Below are 17,443 nucleotides of genomic sequence, written 5' to 3' on the forward strand. Positions count from 1 at the left end.
TTTAGCACTTCATCCCTAACATAAAAAGCATCATCTCTATCTTTCTGAGTTTGATGGAACATAACTAACTCCTTTTCTAAAAAATCATTTCTTTTCTTAAAAACAAGATTTTCAGAAGTTAATCTTTCACATGTTAAAGTTTGATCTCTATAACTAACAAACATGGTTTTAAGATATCTTCTCAACTCATTTATATCATCAGTATGAAAGGCATAAGTAGTTTGAGGTACCTTTGATTCAGCAGCTTCGGAACTGCTTTCAGCACTTGCCTTATCAGCATTTGCCATCAAGGTATAATTCTCCTCACTTTCAAAATCTGAGGTGTCTGTCCAGCTTTTCTTCTTTGTGACAAGAGCCTTGCCTTTGTCACTCTTCACTTTCTTGCAATCAGGAGATGTGAGGCCTTTCTCACCACAGTTGTAGCATTTGACATTTGTATAATCTCCTCTGTCAGACTTTCCTCCTCTGCTCTCAGATCTTCTGAAATTCTTCTTTTCAGAACTTGTGCCTTTCCTGGAAAACTTCTTTCCCTTCCTGAACTTCCTGTATGTAATCTTTGTGATCCCTTTCACCATAAGAGCACACAGCTTCATCATCTCCTCATCAGCATCCGTCTCAGGCAAGCTTTCAGATTCTGAGTCATCATCACTTTTAGAACTTGATGACTCAGTATCAGACTTTGTGAAGAGAGCTTTACCCTTGTCTTTCCTTGAGGTAGCTGCCTTGGGGGATTCTTCTTCAGCCTTAAGAGCAACTGTCCTTGACTTTCCATCTTTCCTCTTGCTTCTTTGTTCCATCTCAAGTTCATGAGTCTTGAGCATTCCATAAATTTCATCAAGAGTTGTTTCATCAAGATTGTAGTTGTCTCTTATTGTTGTTGCCTTCAAATCCCAGCATTCAGGAAGAGCTAACAAGAATTTAAGGTTTGAATCTTCAAGATCATACTCCTTATCAACCAGTGACAAATCATTCAAGAGTTTGACAAATCTATCATATAAATCAGTCAATGACTCATTAGCCTTTGAGTCAAAGTGTTCATACTCTTGAGTGAGTATTATTTTCATGTTCTTCTTAATCGTATCAGTTCCCTGACACCTTGTTTCCAGGGAATCCCATATCTCCTTTGCAGTCTTGCAGTTTATTACTGTTATTCCCAGTGGACTAACAATGAGATTTACAAAAGGGGGTTAAATGTAAATCTCAAAGAATTAAATCACAACTGCTTCCTAGTACAAACTAGATGATTTTCTCTCTGGATTTTTCTAAACAGCTCTGGAAAATTAACATTTAATTACTAGCTGCTACTTGGTTTATATATCACCAAGTTTACAAGTGAAGACAAAACTGTAAAATACAATTAAAAAGGCTCTTCACATGTTTCTTCTTCATTTCTCTATCCAATGCAATTTAGGCTTAGTTGTTAATCTTTGAATACTTCCTTGTTTGCACCAGAATGGAAATGCGGCATTTTCTTGATTCCTCCTAGAGGCTTCCACATTCCAGTTTGTCTCTTTCAACCCATGTGCCTCTGTCAGCTTATGAATTGTCACTATCAACTGCTAATGAACTAAGCATCCGTTGAAGCTTTCATCCGTTGAGGCTTTATCCGTTGAAGCTTTTATCCGTTGATGCATTAGCAGTTGAAGTCTTTATCCGTTGAAGCACTTATCCGTTGATGGATATTATCCGTTGAAGCTTTAGAGACATCCGTTGAAGATTTGTTTCTTATACGTTGAAGGTTTTCAATATCAGTTGATACTTCTTCACTTATACAAAATTACAAGGCATGAAATATTTACAATTAGCCCTCCTATTTGCATATCCACTAGTAGTCAACATGACTGATAATTTCCTATAACATCTAAGAATTACAACTTGAATCCAGAGAATGAAATATGCTACAATACTAAACTTATTGCTAAGTAAAGCTACTCCTTCAACGGATAGCCAAGATGGTCTTATCCGTTGAGGCTACAAACACTAGATTTTTACTTAAGTATTTTGTTTAACTTATCATCAAACTAATACACATATTCCTAACAATCTCCCCCTATTTATGTCTACTAGAACTGTAGGCATAAATTTGGGTTTAGCTTGATGATAACAAAACACTTGACAAATATAATAACTGTAATAAAGCAGAAATTCAAAAGTGCTGCAAAAATGTGTATGCTGAGATGGAATTGAAGAATTACATTATTTCCAAGGGTGCTCCTTTAGCCTGAGCAGATTAATTTCTTTTCCTTTGATCCTTTGTTTTCTTTCCTAGTCTCCTGTCATTCTCCTCTATTTGAAGTTGAAGTTGTCTGTAGAACTCAGCTTCCTCTTCTTCATTGATGTCCAACTTAGATTGCATATCCTTGAGAGTTTCATTGCTGGCAATCTTGAGCTGATCTTCAAGTCTTAAAAATCTTCTGACTCCTTTGTTGTCTCTGAACTGCATCAACCAATGAGGTGATTTGTGAACTGTAATTCCTCTTTCTTGAATGAGTAATGTTCTGGGCAAGGCATTGGGCTCCCACCAAGTTTTCCTTATTTTGGCAATCTTGTTGAGAATCTCAGTCTTGGCAGTCCTGGTAAAGCCAGAATCCCTTTGTATGGCTGAGTAGACTCTAACCAAGGTAGAGTAGCCTTCATTCAGAATCCTGTAGAGAGGCCAAGTTCTTTCCCCACTTCCTTTGTATTTGAACACTAGTCTTTCTGGTAGCTGTCTTTAGGCAGCTATTCCCCTTACTTCCTCCAGCTCATCCAGATAGAGTTCAATGTCTGAAAATTCTTTTATGTCACAAATGTGAACATAATCATCCTTAGAGGCTTGTGTCTTAGGCTTAGGCTTCTGAGTGAATTTGATTGAGGTTTTAGGAGGTGTTGATTTGATTCTTCTTTTCTGCTTCTTTGATGGTGGAGAAGAGGTTAAGAAGGTGGGCAATTTGATGGTGTCCCAATCAATTGGTTCCTCCTTAGGAATGATTGTTTCACCATGAATGTTTATGAAGGGGTCAGGCACAATGGGTTCAGGAATAGAAGGTAGTGGTTTGGATTTTGATTGGGTTTCTTCAGTCTCATCTACCATCTTTCTCTTTGCATTGGCCTTCTTTCTATTCCCTTTCTGCCATTCCTCTCTTTCCTTACTTCTTTCTTCCATATCATTATCAACCATGTCCCCCATACCTTCATCTTCACTTTTGTCTTCAATTTCTTTCTTTTCTTCAGCTTGACTTGACTTTAGCTGTTTTTCAAGCTTTGCTTGTGCTCTTTTGTCATCCTTTAGCTTTTTGGCTTCTTCCTTCAACCTTCTGGCTTCTTCCCTCTTGGCTATTGGGAATTTGGGATGTCCTTGTATCACACAAATGCTCTTTCCCTCTCTAAAGATAATAGCCATGTTCCTCCTTTCAACCACATCCATGGTCTCTTTGTGCTTTATGATACTTCCACCCAAAACCTTGTCTTCATCAGGCTTTGGAAGAGGAAAATCCACTTCTTTCATCTGAGCAAGGCTTAGAGGATTCTTTGTAAAGTCCTTATTGGATCTGTTGTTGGGCTTGAGAACCATAGGTTTCATATTCTTGGAAGAAGTCTCTCCAACCTTATTCCTCCTTATTGGTTTGAGCTCCATAATAATTGGTTCCACCTTTGTGCTATGCTTCACAGATTGTGATTTAGAAGTTGTAGAACCAAAAATTTGTTGCATCTTTTCATCAATTTTCCTCCTTTGTTCTTTGACTTGCAATTCAGCTGCTGCTATCTGGATTAGATCAATTCCATCAAGCTTTCCTTTGATTTGAATAGTTGGAGAAGTGGTGATGGCAGGAACTAGCATTTGAGATATTTGAACTGTTGTTGATGGCTCCCCTTCCCCTTCCCCTTTATTCTCCCCTTTTTTATTATCATCAAGGGTAGGGGTCAAGCCTTGTGCTTTTGCCAGCTGCATTAGTAGATTTTTCTGAGTTTGTTGATTCTGAAGAATGGTGACCATAGAGTCTTCAATGATCTGAACTCTGTCTTCCAACCTGACCAACCTCTTGTTAGCATCAGATGCTTTCCTCAGTCTCCCCAACAAATCTTGTATAGTAACATAAGGCATGACTGAATCCATCTTCTCAGCATTGTAGGATTTCAGATCAGCAATGTCTTGCTTGAGTTCATCCACACTTAGATTCTGTTTGAAATGCTGCAACTGCAAGAGATGCAGAGAGTCCTGATGAGCTTGAAGAATTGCCTTGGTACCAGCATCTGTAGTCTCCTGAAGGGCCTTCTGAATAGTCATTACTTGCCTGACCAAAGTTACACCAAACTCTCCTGGTGTAGATGCCTTTGCCCATGCCCAATCAGGTAGATCTGGAACAGAACTTGGGCCTGCTTCTCCCCCTAAGTTCATGCTTTCATCCAAAGAATTAGAGTCATCATCATTAGAATTTACTCCAAATTCTTCAGATGGCTCACCAGCTTGAGAAGGCAGCCTGTTAACAGCATCTTTGTCTCTGAGAAGAGATTCTGAAGTGTGTACAATGTTTAAAGTATGTTCTGCCTCCACATTGCCCTGAGCAGCCAATAATTGATACGCTGGAACAGGGTGAGTAAAAGTGTCAGCATCCAAGGAAATGTTATCAATTACAGCTTTGTAATGTTGCTGAAATTGTCTTTCCTTTTCTGCATCATCCACTATCATTGACTCACTAGCAATGGCTGGATCCACCCTTATAGCTTCTGTACCTGCCTTTCTCTCATTTTCTCTATTTTCTTGCATCAGGGGCTCCCCCTGGCTCACACACACCCTCACCCTCACCTTCTAAGGTGGCACTCCCCTCACTCACTTTTGCCATACTGGAAGAAATAGCATGCATATGATGACTCTCAACCTCTCCTTTTGCCTGGGAGCAACCCAGCCTCTCACTCAAATTGTCACTCCTTTCCCTCAAACCTAAAAGTGATTGTACAGTAACCATGTCCTCTACAGTTGGAATTGTTTCTGTTATATGTGTAGAGACCATCAACGGATAGGCAGTATCCGTTGAAGTGGAAACTGATGGTATCAACGGATAACTGCTGTTAAGCTTATCCGTCGAAGAACAACCACTTGTCAACGGATGAGAGATATCCGTTGAAGAAGGAAAAGATGTAGATATTGAAAGTGACATAATTGTTGAATCTGTGTGAATTGATTTTAAGTGAGGTGACACAGATTCTTCAACTATATCTGAAAGAATTGGCTGATGATCCAACAAATCATCTAAAAGATGATGATCATCAGGTTTTGAGTGGGGCTCCTCCCTGAGTTTTAATGAGGGAGAATCAAGAATTGATGTGAATATCATATCCACATCCAGAGAGGGTGGTGGAGAGTTTGATGATTGATGTATTTCTATAATGAGAGAATGGGGCTGTGACTCCACATTTGCTGGAGTCACATCAAGCTGAATTTGAGAAGGCAAAGATACAGGTGGATGTATATGTGCTGTGTGTGCCCCTTGTGCGGAAACTAGGGTCTTGGCTTTCTTCTTCCTTGAAAAGGCTTTGATTGGTGAATGTGTGGCTTTAGTGTCCCTCCCTCTTTTGTTCTGTGTCCCTGGTTGGGTACTATTTTCAATAGTTGCACCCTTTTGGGAGGATGCAACTAGGGATGTGTTAGACTCCTTTTGAACCACCACAGTCTTTTGAGAGACTGTGGCTTGGCTGGCTGGGGTACCACTCACCTCTCCCACCTTATCCTGGGGGGTTTCTTGATGTTCACCCCTCCCCTCACCACTCACACCCTGTACACTCCCTTCAGGGTTTATGATAGTTGTTACAACTGTTGTCTTTTGAGAGACAACAGAGGTGGTTTTCTTTGGTTTGTGTTTTGAAATTTTAGTTTTGGTGGCTTTGGTAGGAACCTGTTTGGACAAAGACACAGATTCCATACAACAGTGTATATCTGTATCAACGGTTAAGTAAACGAATCAACAGTTGTGACTCACTTAAAGTAACTGATGTGACACTTCAACGGATAAGGTAAATAGTTATCCGTTGATGATCAACATTATTTTATCCGTTGAGGGATAAAATTACCAGACATGTATTTGTCTTTCAACGGATAATGAACATCCATTGATAGAACAATTTTGGCTTTCAACGGATAGGGAATATCCGTTGATAGAATAAGTCTTACTTAAAGCCAACTTTGTTCTTGTAGCAAATTCATTTCAGGCTTCAAGGCAGATTATATAGAGGACATAAATTTATGAATAATTAAGCATACCTAGGTCACTTACTAATCTTGTGAATGTTGATTCATCAAGTGGCTTGGTAAATATGTCTGCAATATGCTTTTCACTTGGAACAAAATGAAGTTCCACTGTACCTTTCATCACATGTTCCCTAATGAAGTGGTACTTGATGTCAACGTGCTTGGTTCTTGAGTGCTGCACTGGATTTTTAGTAATGGCAATGGCACTTGTGTTGTCACAGAATATAGGAATTTTGTCAACAGTTAGTCCATAGTCAAATAGTTGATTCCTCATCCATAGTATCTGTGCACAGCAACTACCAGCAGCAATGTACTCAGCTTCAGCTGTTGATGTAGAAACAGAATTTTGCTTCTTGCTGAACCATGACACAAGCTTGTTCCCTAGAAATTGACAGGTGCCAGTTGTGCTTTTCCTGTCTATTTTGCAGCCTGCATAATCTGCATCTAAGTAGCCAATTAGATCAAAACCAGACTCTCTAGGGTACCAAATTCCTAAATTTGGAGTCCCTTCGAGATATCTGAAGATTCTTTTAATAGCCACTAAGTGAGATTCTTTAGGGTCAGCTTGAAATCTAGCACAGAGACATGTAGAAAACATTATATCAGGTCTACTAGTAGTTAAATATAAAAGTAAGCCAACCATGCCTCTATAACTTGAAATGTCCACAGACTTTTCAGCCTTGTTTAATTCAAGCTTGGTGGCAGTGGCCATGGGAGTTTTTGCAGATGAACAGTCCATTAAGTCAAACTTCTTTAAAAGATCATAAATATTTTTAGTTTGACTAATGAAAATTCCACCACTAACTTGTTTAACTTGTAAACCAAGAAAATAAGTTAGCTCTCCCATCATGCTCATTTCATATTTACTTTGCATTAACTTAGCAAACTTTCTACAAAGCTTATCATCTGTAGATCCAAATATAATATCATCTACATAAATTTGAACAAGTATTGTAGAGCCATTAACATTTCTAAAGAAAAGAGTTTTGTCAACAGTACCTCTTGTGAAGTGATTATCTAGAAGAAATTTTGACAAAGTCTCATACCAGGCTCTAGGTGCTTGCTTTAGTCCATAGAGTGCTTTCAACAGATAATACACATAGTCTGGAAAGTTTGGATCTTCAAATCCTGGAGGTTGGCTTACATAAACTTCTTCCTCCAATTCCCCATTTAGAAATGCACTCTTGACATCCATTTGATAGACTTTGAAATTGGCATGGGCTGCATAGGCTAGAAAGATTCTGATGGCCTCAGGTCTGGCAACTGGAGCAAATGTTTCATCAAAATCTATTCCCTCTTGTTGAGAATAACCTTTTGCAACCAATCTGGCTTTATTCCTTATGACAATGCCATTTTCATCCATCTTGTTTCTGAATACCCATTTTGTGTCAATAGAACTCTTGTTCTTTGGCTTGGGTATCGGCTTCCATACTTTGTTCCTCTCAAATTGGTTTAGCTCCTCTTGCATTGCTAAAATCCAATCTGGATCCAATAGAGCTTCTTCTACTCTCTTAGGTTCCTCCTGTGATAGAAAGCTACTATACAGACATTCATCTTGAGTAGCCCTTCTAGTTTGCACTTTAGATGTAGCATCACCAATGATCAGTTCAAAAGGGTGATTCTTGGTCCATTTCATTTGAGGTGGTAGATTAGCTCTAGATGAGGTTGCCTCAGTATTGTCATGATGTGTGATAGAATGTTGATTGGTTGAAACTCCCCCTGAGTTGCTGATCCTTTGAAAGGAATTGGGAGCTCTATCAACTGATGAAGTAAATTGATTATCTGTTGACAGACCGTGATCAACGGATGCTTCATTATGAACTTCAACGGATGATGCACTTTGTCTTTCAACGGATGCTGCATTGCTTCTTTCAATGGAAGTTGAATTATGACTTTCAACGGATGCAGCATTCTGTGCATTATCCAAAGGCAGATTTTGAATTCTTCTTGAGATGCCTTCTTCATCATTCTCATCTTCACTATCATCATAATATATCTCAATATTGTCAAATTTGAGTCCTTCATGATGTCCCTCATCTGTTAGTCCATCAATCTTTTTATCATCAAACACAACATGCACAGATTCCATGACAATGTTGGTTCTTAGATTGTAGACCCTTTATGATTTTGCAGCAGAATAACCAACAAATATTCCTTCATCAGCCTTTGCATCAAACTTCCCTTTGTGATCAGATTGATTCCTTAAGATGTAACATTTGCAACCAAAGATATGCAGAAAGTTTAAAGTTGGTTTTCTTCTCTTGAATAATTGATAGGAGTCATGCCTTTTTCCTGATTGATTAGAGAAATATTCTGAGTGTAACATGCACAGTTAACAGCCTCAGCCCAAAAGTAAGTTGGGAGTTTTGACTCTTCAAGCACTGTCCTTGCAACTTCAATTAGTGATCTGTTCTTCCTTTCCACCACACCATTTTGTTGTGGGGTCCTTGGAGCTGAGAACTCATGCATGATCCCATTTTCTTCACAGAACAATTCATGGTTGAATTCTTGGACTCAGTTCCATTGTCACTCCTAATATTCCTTACTTTGAAATCAGGATGATTGTTGACTTGCTTGATATGATTGATAATGATTTCACTAGCTTCATCCTTTGATCCAAGAAAATAAACCCATGAAAACTTTGAGAAATCATCTACAATCACTAGGCAATATTTTTTCCTTGAAATTGACGATACATTGACTGGTCAAAAAAGATCCATGTGTAGCAGTTTTAATGGTTCATCAATTGCAGATTCAAGCTTCTTAGTGAATGATACTTTCTTTTGCTTTCCTTTCTGACAAGCATCACACAGTCCATCCCTTGTGAATTCTACTAGAGGTATTCCTCTAACTAAGTCCTTTTTGACTAGATCATTCATTGTCTTGAAATTCAAATGGGACAGCTTCTTGTGCCATAGCCAACTTTCAACTGAGCTTGCTTTGCTGAGAAGACAAGTAATAGATTCTGCATGTAGAATTGAAGTCAGCTAAGTACACATTCCCTTTTCTAACTCCAGTTAGAACCACTTTATTATCCTTCTTACTTGTGACAATACAGGCTTCAGAATTGAAGGAAACAGTATTCCCTCTGTCACATAGTTGACTGATGCTCAATAAGTTATGTTTGAGACCATCAACCAATGCAACTTCATCAATAATGACATTTTCTTTTGAAATCAAGCCATATCCCATAGTGAATCCTTTGTTGTCATCTCCAAAGGTTATGCTAGGGCCAGCTCTCTCCTTCAACTCTGTGAGCAGGGTGAAATCTCCTGTCATGTGTCTTGAACAGCCACTGTCCAAGTACCATAGATTCCTTCTTTTTCCCTGCACACAACAAAATCAATCAAGTTGATTTTGGTACCCAAGTTTCCTTGGGTCCAGCCTTGTTAGTCTTTTTCCTAGACTTCATTCTTCCTGCATCTTTTGACTTAGGTAACTTTGGGTCAACCTTGATCTCAGATGTGGTTGGTTGAAGTGTAGGGTTAGTCACAGAATCATTTAGCACATTTGATTGAATTTGATAAGGCTTATATTGTGCAAACATGTTATTCTACATAGACATATTGTATGGCATTTGAGGCATACTAAATGCAATAAAATAAGGATTATTAATATATGGCATGTTTGCAAAATGTGCATGGGGATTCTGATGAGACATAACAGGCATAGCATGCAGAGGTGACATAGACATGTTAGGCATGGAGGGATTTGAAGGCATGGGAGCATTTTTAACAGATTTGCAATTATCAGATAGGTGATTAACACTTTTACAATGCACACAGCTTTTTCTAGGAGCATACCTATCAGGTGTGTAATTATTATGTTTATTAATCCCTACCTTCCCATTTCTTTTAGATTTTCTTTTAGTTTCCTTCTTATCCTCAACCAACTTAAGCCTATTTTTCAGCTGATCTAAAGTCATGTGTCCTATATTCACCTTACTGGCATCTTTGGATGTGCTAGCTCCTTCTTTGACAAAGTTCTTGAAAGTTGAATCATCCTTCTTATTGAGATTTTTATTTTTAAAATTACTTGCCTGTTTTAATTGATGAGCCTTCAACGGATGCTCTTTTTCTTCCTTCAACGGATAACTTTCATCATCCGTTGATTCCACATCCGTTGACAATCCATCAATTAATTCTAACTCTTTTTTGTTTTTCTTCCAGGCATCCTCACAGAATGATTCAATTCCCTGAACCTTGGCAATCTGAACACTAACATCCCTAGATGTTTTCCAGGCCTTAATTACCTCTTGCTCACTTTCTAACTGTTTAGAAAGAATTTCTACTTTCTTAACAGCTTCTTCTAGTTCACTTTCAACAGTCAAGCATCTAAGTTTAATCTTTTCAAGCTCAATTACCTGATCTTCTAACACAGCATTCCTATCACTTAAAAACACATTATTCTCTTTGATCCTAGTGTTTTCTTTAGCTAGTGATTTAAGGGAAACTCGCAAATGATATAATTCATTGGAAATATCATTTATGGCTTCATTGCATTCATTTTTATAAAGCTGAGAGAGATCAGTAGTAATTACCTGGTTGCTTGATGAACTAGTTTCATTTTCATCAGAATTAGCCATCAGGGCTAGGTTGACATATTCCATATCATCATCTTCATTGACTCCATCTGCTGCCCAATCATCTTGAGTGAGAAAAGCTCTTTCCTTTTGTTTGAGCAAATCAAAATACTTCTTTTTGCAATCAACTTGCTCAAATTTCTTCTTATCAGAGGTTGGCTTCCTACACTCACTTTCAAAGTGTCCACTAATGCCACAGTTATAACATTTGAACTTGGATTTGTCCACCATGTTTTTGTTTGGCTTAGTGAATTTTGTATTTTTCTTGAACTTCATCTTTGCAAACCTCCTGGACAGAAAAGCCAGATGTTCATCAACATCATCAGAGTCATCCTGACTGGAATTTTTTTCATCCTCAGCTACTTGCTCTTTACCCTTGCTTGATTCTGATTTGCTTGTGCCAATTTTGAGACTTGGCATTGTCTTCTCCTCATTCTTGGCTCCAACCTTCTCACTGTCAGCTACAAGTGTAACTGATCCTCCTTTTCTCTTTCCCTTTTCCAACAGCTCATCTTGCTCCATCTCAAGTTCATATGTCTTCAAAATTCCATATAATCTTTCAAGTGTGAAGTCCTTATAATCTTGAGAATTTCTTAGAGAAACAGTCATAGGCTTCCATTCTTTTGGTAGACACCTTAGAAATTTTAAATTGGAGTCCTTGACTTGGTAAATTCTTCCATACAGCTTCAATCCATTCAACAGTTTCTGAAATCTGTTGAAGGTATCATTCAATGATTCTCCTTCTTCAAAATGAAAATATTCATACTGTTGAATGAGAAGCTGCATTTTGTTTTCTCTAACTTGCTCAGTGCCTTCACAGATAAGCTGCACAGTATCCCAAATTTCCTTAGCAGTTTGGCTGTTAATGACATTGTCAAACATATCTTGATCTAGGCCATTAAATAGAATGTTCATGGCTTTCTTGTCCTTGTGAACCTCTTCAATATCTTCAACAGTCCAGTCTGCTTTTGGCTTGGGAATAGACTGTCCAACAGCAACTGTTGCAGTAGCAGCTGTGGCCACCTTGTGAGGGATGTGAAGACCATTTTCAATGCAGTTGATGTAGCTTTCATCTTGAGAGAGAAGATGTAAATGCATCTTCACTTTCCAGTGATGATAGTTATCTCTTTCCAAGATTGGAATCTTTACACCAATATCCTTCTTACTCATGATGTTAGCATAATAGATCTTTAAACTCTTTGTATGTTAAGAGCTTGCTCTGATACCAATTGTTATTCCCAGTGGACTAACAATGAGATTTACAGAAGAGGGGTTGAATGTAAATCTCAAAAAAATTTCAAGTTTTGAGTAGTTTCTAAGGCTAAGTGTTTTAGTGAGCAAATGTGTGTGAATGGCTTGAAGCTAATACATACAGATATATATTCAAACACAAATGTAGAGAACACAAAGAACTTAAAAACTTTTCTGGCGGATTTGTTGTTCCACCAGAGATGTGTTATTTCAGAAAATCTGTGATTCAAAGAATTAAATCACAGCTGCTTCCTAGTACAAACTAGATGATTTTCTCTCTGGATTTTTCTAAACAGCTCTGGAAAATTCACATCTAATTACTAGCTGCTACTTGGTTTATATATCACCAAGTTTACAAGTGAAGACAAAACTGTAAAATACAATTAAAAAGGCTCTTCACATGTTTTTTCTTCATTTCTCTATCCAATGCAATTTAGGCTTAGCTGTTAATCTTTGAATACTTCCTTGTTTGCACCAGAATGGAAATGCTGCATTTTCTTGATTCCTCCTAGAGGCTTCCACATTCCAGTTTGTCTCTGTCAACCCATGTGCCTCTGTCAGCTTATGAATTGTCACTATCAACTGCTAATGAACTAAGTATCCGTTGAAGCTTTCATCCGTTGATGCCTTATCTGTTGAGGCTTTATCCGTTGAAGCTTTTATCCGTTGATGCATTAGCAGTTGAAGTCTTTATCCGTTGAAGCACTTATCCGTTGATGGATATTATCCATTGAAGCTTTAGAGACATCTGTTGAAGCTTTGTTTCTTATCCGTTGAAGGTCTTCAATATCAGTTGATACTTCTTCACTTATACAAAATTATAAGGCATGAAATATTTACAATTAGCCCTCCTATTTGCATATCCACTAGTAGTCAACATGACTGATAATTTCCTACAGCATCTAAGAATTACAACTTGAATCCAAAGAATGAAATGTGCTACAATACTAAACTTATTGCTAAGTAAAGCTACTCCTTCAACGGATAGCCAAGATGGTCTTATCCGTTGAGGCTACAAACACTAGATTTCTACTTAAGTGTTTTGTTTAACTTATCATCAAACTAATACACATATTCCTAACAATTACCCTGTTTGACATTACATTATTAATGGCACTATGCAGTAAGTGTCGTACCTTAGCATCCTTAGCAATTGATGCGATATCTTCAGCAGTGTAATCACTCTTCTCCTTTGGTACAGTCTTTGCTGCTTCACCTGCAAATGCAACAGCGAGCTTGGTTGGTTTGTGAGGCCCTTCCTTGATTCTATCAAGATATTCTGGATCTGTAGCTTCCAGAAACATGGTCATCCTTACCTTCCATATGGCATATTCAGATGGTCTCAATATGGGAACTCTGATAGTCTCATATCGGCTTTGAATTTGTGTCTTTGGAGGTTCTTCAGGTTTGGTGGGCTTAGTTGGAGTTTCTGTTTTAGAAATGATTGTGTTTGGATCTTAAACTATTTGTGCGTTAACAGATAGGCTCTGATACCAATTGTTAGGTTACACACACACTGTAGAGGGGGTGAATACAGTGTATAGTACAATCAAATCGAACTTTAATAACTCAAGTAACAGAAAACAAACTTTATTGAAACAATAAACTCTGATACAGTACGGAACTGTTACCTCTCAGTGATGAACAAATATCACGAGAGTTGCTAGGGTTACAATGAATAATCTTCTCGAATATGATAACACTTATAGTGTAAACCCTATGTATGTGTTTATATACTACACAGTTACAAGATAATCGCTAATTGATATGGAATATAATTCTGCTTCCTAAAATATATCAATCAGATATCTTTTCTTCCAAGTATTCTATTCTTCATAGAATTCCTTCTTCATGCATATCTCTTCTTATGTTTATCTCGATCTTCTTTCCTTTAATCAGTTGCTGTCCTTATCTGAACGTCCTTCAGTACTTAAGTTCTGATATCCATCTTCTGATGATTATCTCCTGATAATATAAGTACTGATATCCTTAAGTCCTGACTTCCAGTAAGTACTGATTTATCCAGTTTAAGTAAGATCTGAAAACTAAACATAAATCATATTAGCCATGACATTATCAAATATATCTAACAGTGAATTATGTGTGTACGTGGGTCAAGAGTCTTGTGTTGGACTGTTCTCTTTATGTGTGGGTTATCGTATGGGTAGACGATAAGCTGTAAGATGCGTAGTCATCGAGTAATTATCCTGTAGACGATTAAGATGTATCTTTTAATGAAAGATGCAGAATGTTCGATTTGATCAGGACTAGACATTGGAAATAATGAATGAATGGTATTGGATATCTGGCTTCTAGCAATTGGATGAGCAACACATCAGTGAATTGTTGAAATAGAAAGACTGCAAGGTCATGAGATGTTATACTGAGATAATTGTGATGTTGCGAGGGTTCCTAACTGCTAAAAATCAAAGTCAAGTTTCCCATACCATTCTAATTCCACAATAGTTCAAGATATTTTACATATCAAACTGCTAGTTATGATTATACAAGTCTTCCTTCTTTATTCTAATTCTAGAATAGTTAAATGCTTTATATATCAAACTGATTAATTCTGTTTATGCAAGTACTCTTCTACTATTCTATGTTCAGGTTAGTTAAGTGTTTTTACTTATCCAATCACTGGATTTATAAATGTTTTAGATTTTGAGAAAGATGAATTTTATTGCGAGCATTCCTGCCCAAGTGAATGGGGGAATAAAATTATAAGGGTGTCGATTATTGTGACCCCTTTCAATAAAATGTTTAAGATTGGATGATTGCGTAAAAGGCCGTGGCGGCGGTCCAGTGTGAGCTATATATTATACTTGAGTATAATACCTTGCTAGGCCAATGTGTGCCTTGGGTACCCCTTTGTTTAAATGGCTATACTTTGGCATACCAGTGTTGCTCCGCGACTGATCACCGGCGGCAACACACCATCGTTCGAGGATTCTAATCTAAATTGTTATTTCCAAATTGTTTTGATTTATCATGTGTTCTATTTTCGATAAAAGGTGGAATATAATTGTGATTCAGTTTCTGATTGATGTCGATACTTAATTTGCTGTTAATATCAAAAGTGGTATCGATATATATGATTGGTGTTGACTTCAATACTTTAGTTCTGGTATGTTGTGAGCATCTAAGTTAGTATTGATATCTAATTTGATGTGATGTCAAAATAAGTATTGATATCATGATTGGAGTTTTAAGTAAAATGGATATAAAGTTTATGATTCAGTCCATAATCACTGTTTCATGTTGTTGTTTATGATATTCCCGTAAACACGTTTTTTCGAGTTTTATTCTTGTCGAGATTCAAAGTATTGCTGAAGCATTTTCGCTCAAAAAATATAAAAAAGGGTTTTGAATACATTTAAGGAACCAATTCTGGGATTCCTTAACTAAATTTTTTGATTCAACAATTATTCATTTTAAATGTTCTACTCTATTGCAGATGTCAGTTTTATATCAAAAGCCTATATATATGTTATACTGAACTTGCTGAGAATTTATTTACGCTCTTACTTGCCTGTTTTTAAATTTAACCTTCCAGTGAGGATTAACTTGCGCTGTTTAGCCGCGTAATTCGAGAAAGCAAAGAAGAAGCTTTTGGAAGATGGTTGGTCCAGGGTTTGCGGACTAGTGTAAGTTCTATTATGTAAAGTTGTTTATATATATTAGTTATGTTATTGTATATTTTGGCCTATTATACTTCCTTTCGAAGTTATACTAGTGGGTTTAGTTTGAAGTTTGTAATTTGTTGAAAAGAATTTTAAAAGAAGGAAGGGAAAAAAATATTTGTGGAAATTTCAAATTCTTGTTTCTAGAACTGTAACCTAAAAAGATCTTGAATTAGTTTGGGGTCGCAGATGTTATATTTGAATTATTAAGAACTGTTTTATATTAAACATGTTATTTTGGATTAAGGTTTCATCGTGATGACCAAATCATCTGACCCCAGATTTGGGGGCGTTATAATTTTAATCCTAGCCTTATTGATGCATGTTCATAAATGTTCAAGTATCCCATTCTTCAGGAAAAGCTCTAAGAAATTTGGTGTTAGAGTCTTCTCTATCATACTCCTTTCCAGTCAATGACAGATCATTCAGTAGTGTCAGGAATCAGTCATAAGTGTTAGTAAGAGACTCATCGAATTTTGCTTCAAACTGCTCATACTCTTGAATAAGAACATATCTTTTATTCTTCTTAATAGCCAGCGTTCCTTGACATTGTGTATCAAGTGCATCCAATATCTGATTTGCAGTTTTGCAGGCAATCACCCTGTTTGACATAACAATGTCTAAACTATTATGTAGAATATTCCTTATATTAGCATCCTTAAGCCTAACTGCTTTTTCTTCAGCAGACCATTCTGATCTTTCATTCCTGATACAGTGCCCAGGAACTATAGGAGTTAATGGAACAAGCTTCTCTGGATAGGGTGGTCCATCATTGATTATGTCGAGATAATCACAGTCAATAGATTCAAGGAACATCATCATCTTCACTTTCCATGTTGAGTAGCCAGCCTTCTTTAAAATTGGTATTTTTATACTTTCATACTTACTTACTGATATCTTTGATCTTTTCTGAATAAAATTAAATCACACCTCTCTGATAAAACTTGTCACCCAACAAAGATATAATTGTTTAAGGGGGGTTGGATACATTTATACTAGTAAATCAAAATTAGGATGTAAGATCAATAACAGTTTATTAAATCTTGATATAAATTGTTACAAAACTCTCTCAAGAAATTCTGATGTTCTTGAGAGCTGCTAGGTTTCAATGATTCTCGAGTAAAAGTTAATCAAAATGATAACCTATTTTGTGTTATATACTACACAACTAATCTATCAATTATAAGATATGTTATAAAGGTATTTATCCTATTTCTATACATATCTCAATTATCATCTACGTTTCTATAAATCAGAAACCAATTAATAAACATCTCCTCAAATACTGGGACTGTGTAAACCAATAGATACTTATTTATTCTGTTATCCTAAAAACCATTTATATCCTAATGAATGTCTACATCCTAAGCCATACAGATCCTGATTGATGGAAAATCCTGATGCTCTGTATCTTTTCAACAGATCCTGATGTTCACTTAAAGCATTCTCACCCAGCAGGGGCACAATGGTGAACTCACCAAGATGAGAGAGTTGTTCAGAACAAAGCTAAAAAAGAATGGATCTTCTACTTTGACTGCATTAGTTGATTTTTCTGAATAAGGTCACCAACTTTGATGTATTACCTTTGATTTCTTTGAAAATTGGTTATTCCTTAATGTATGGTGGTGTGGTGGACCATAGTAGTGTAATTTTTTAATTTTTGATAACAAGAAATTCTGATAAATCTGGAGTGATATGATA

General features: G+C 36.9%; 1 protein-coding gene across 1 annotated transcript; it reads right to left on the minus strand.

Moving 5' to 3' along the window:
• Nucleotides 1-16,183: 16,183 nt before the first annotated feature.
• On the minus strand, nt 16,184-16,564 carry LOC141682407 (uncharacterized). Its single transcript, XM_074487139.1, has one exon. It carries the CDS (start codon nt 16,562-16,564, stop codon nt 16,184-16,186), a length of 381 nt encoding a protein of 126 aa, XP_074343240.1.
• Nucleotides 16,565-17,443: the final 879 nt, after the last annotated feature.

The sequence above is a fragment of the Apium graveolens genome, chromosome 1 (assembly GCF_009905375.1).
Source record: "Apium graveolens cultivar Ventura chromosome 1, ASM990537v1, whole genome shotgun sequence".
NCBI lineage: Eukaryota > Viridiplantae > Streptophyta > Magnoliopsida > Apiales > Apiaceae > Apium > Apium graveolens.

Coding starts and splice junctions, on each gene's coding strand:
- LOC141682407 (XM_074487139.1), bottom strand. CDS start 16,564: ATGATGATGTTCCTTGAATCTATTGACTGTGATTATCTCGACATAATC.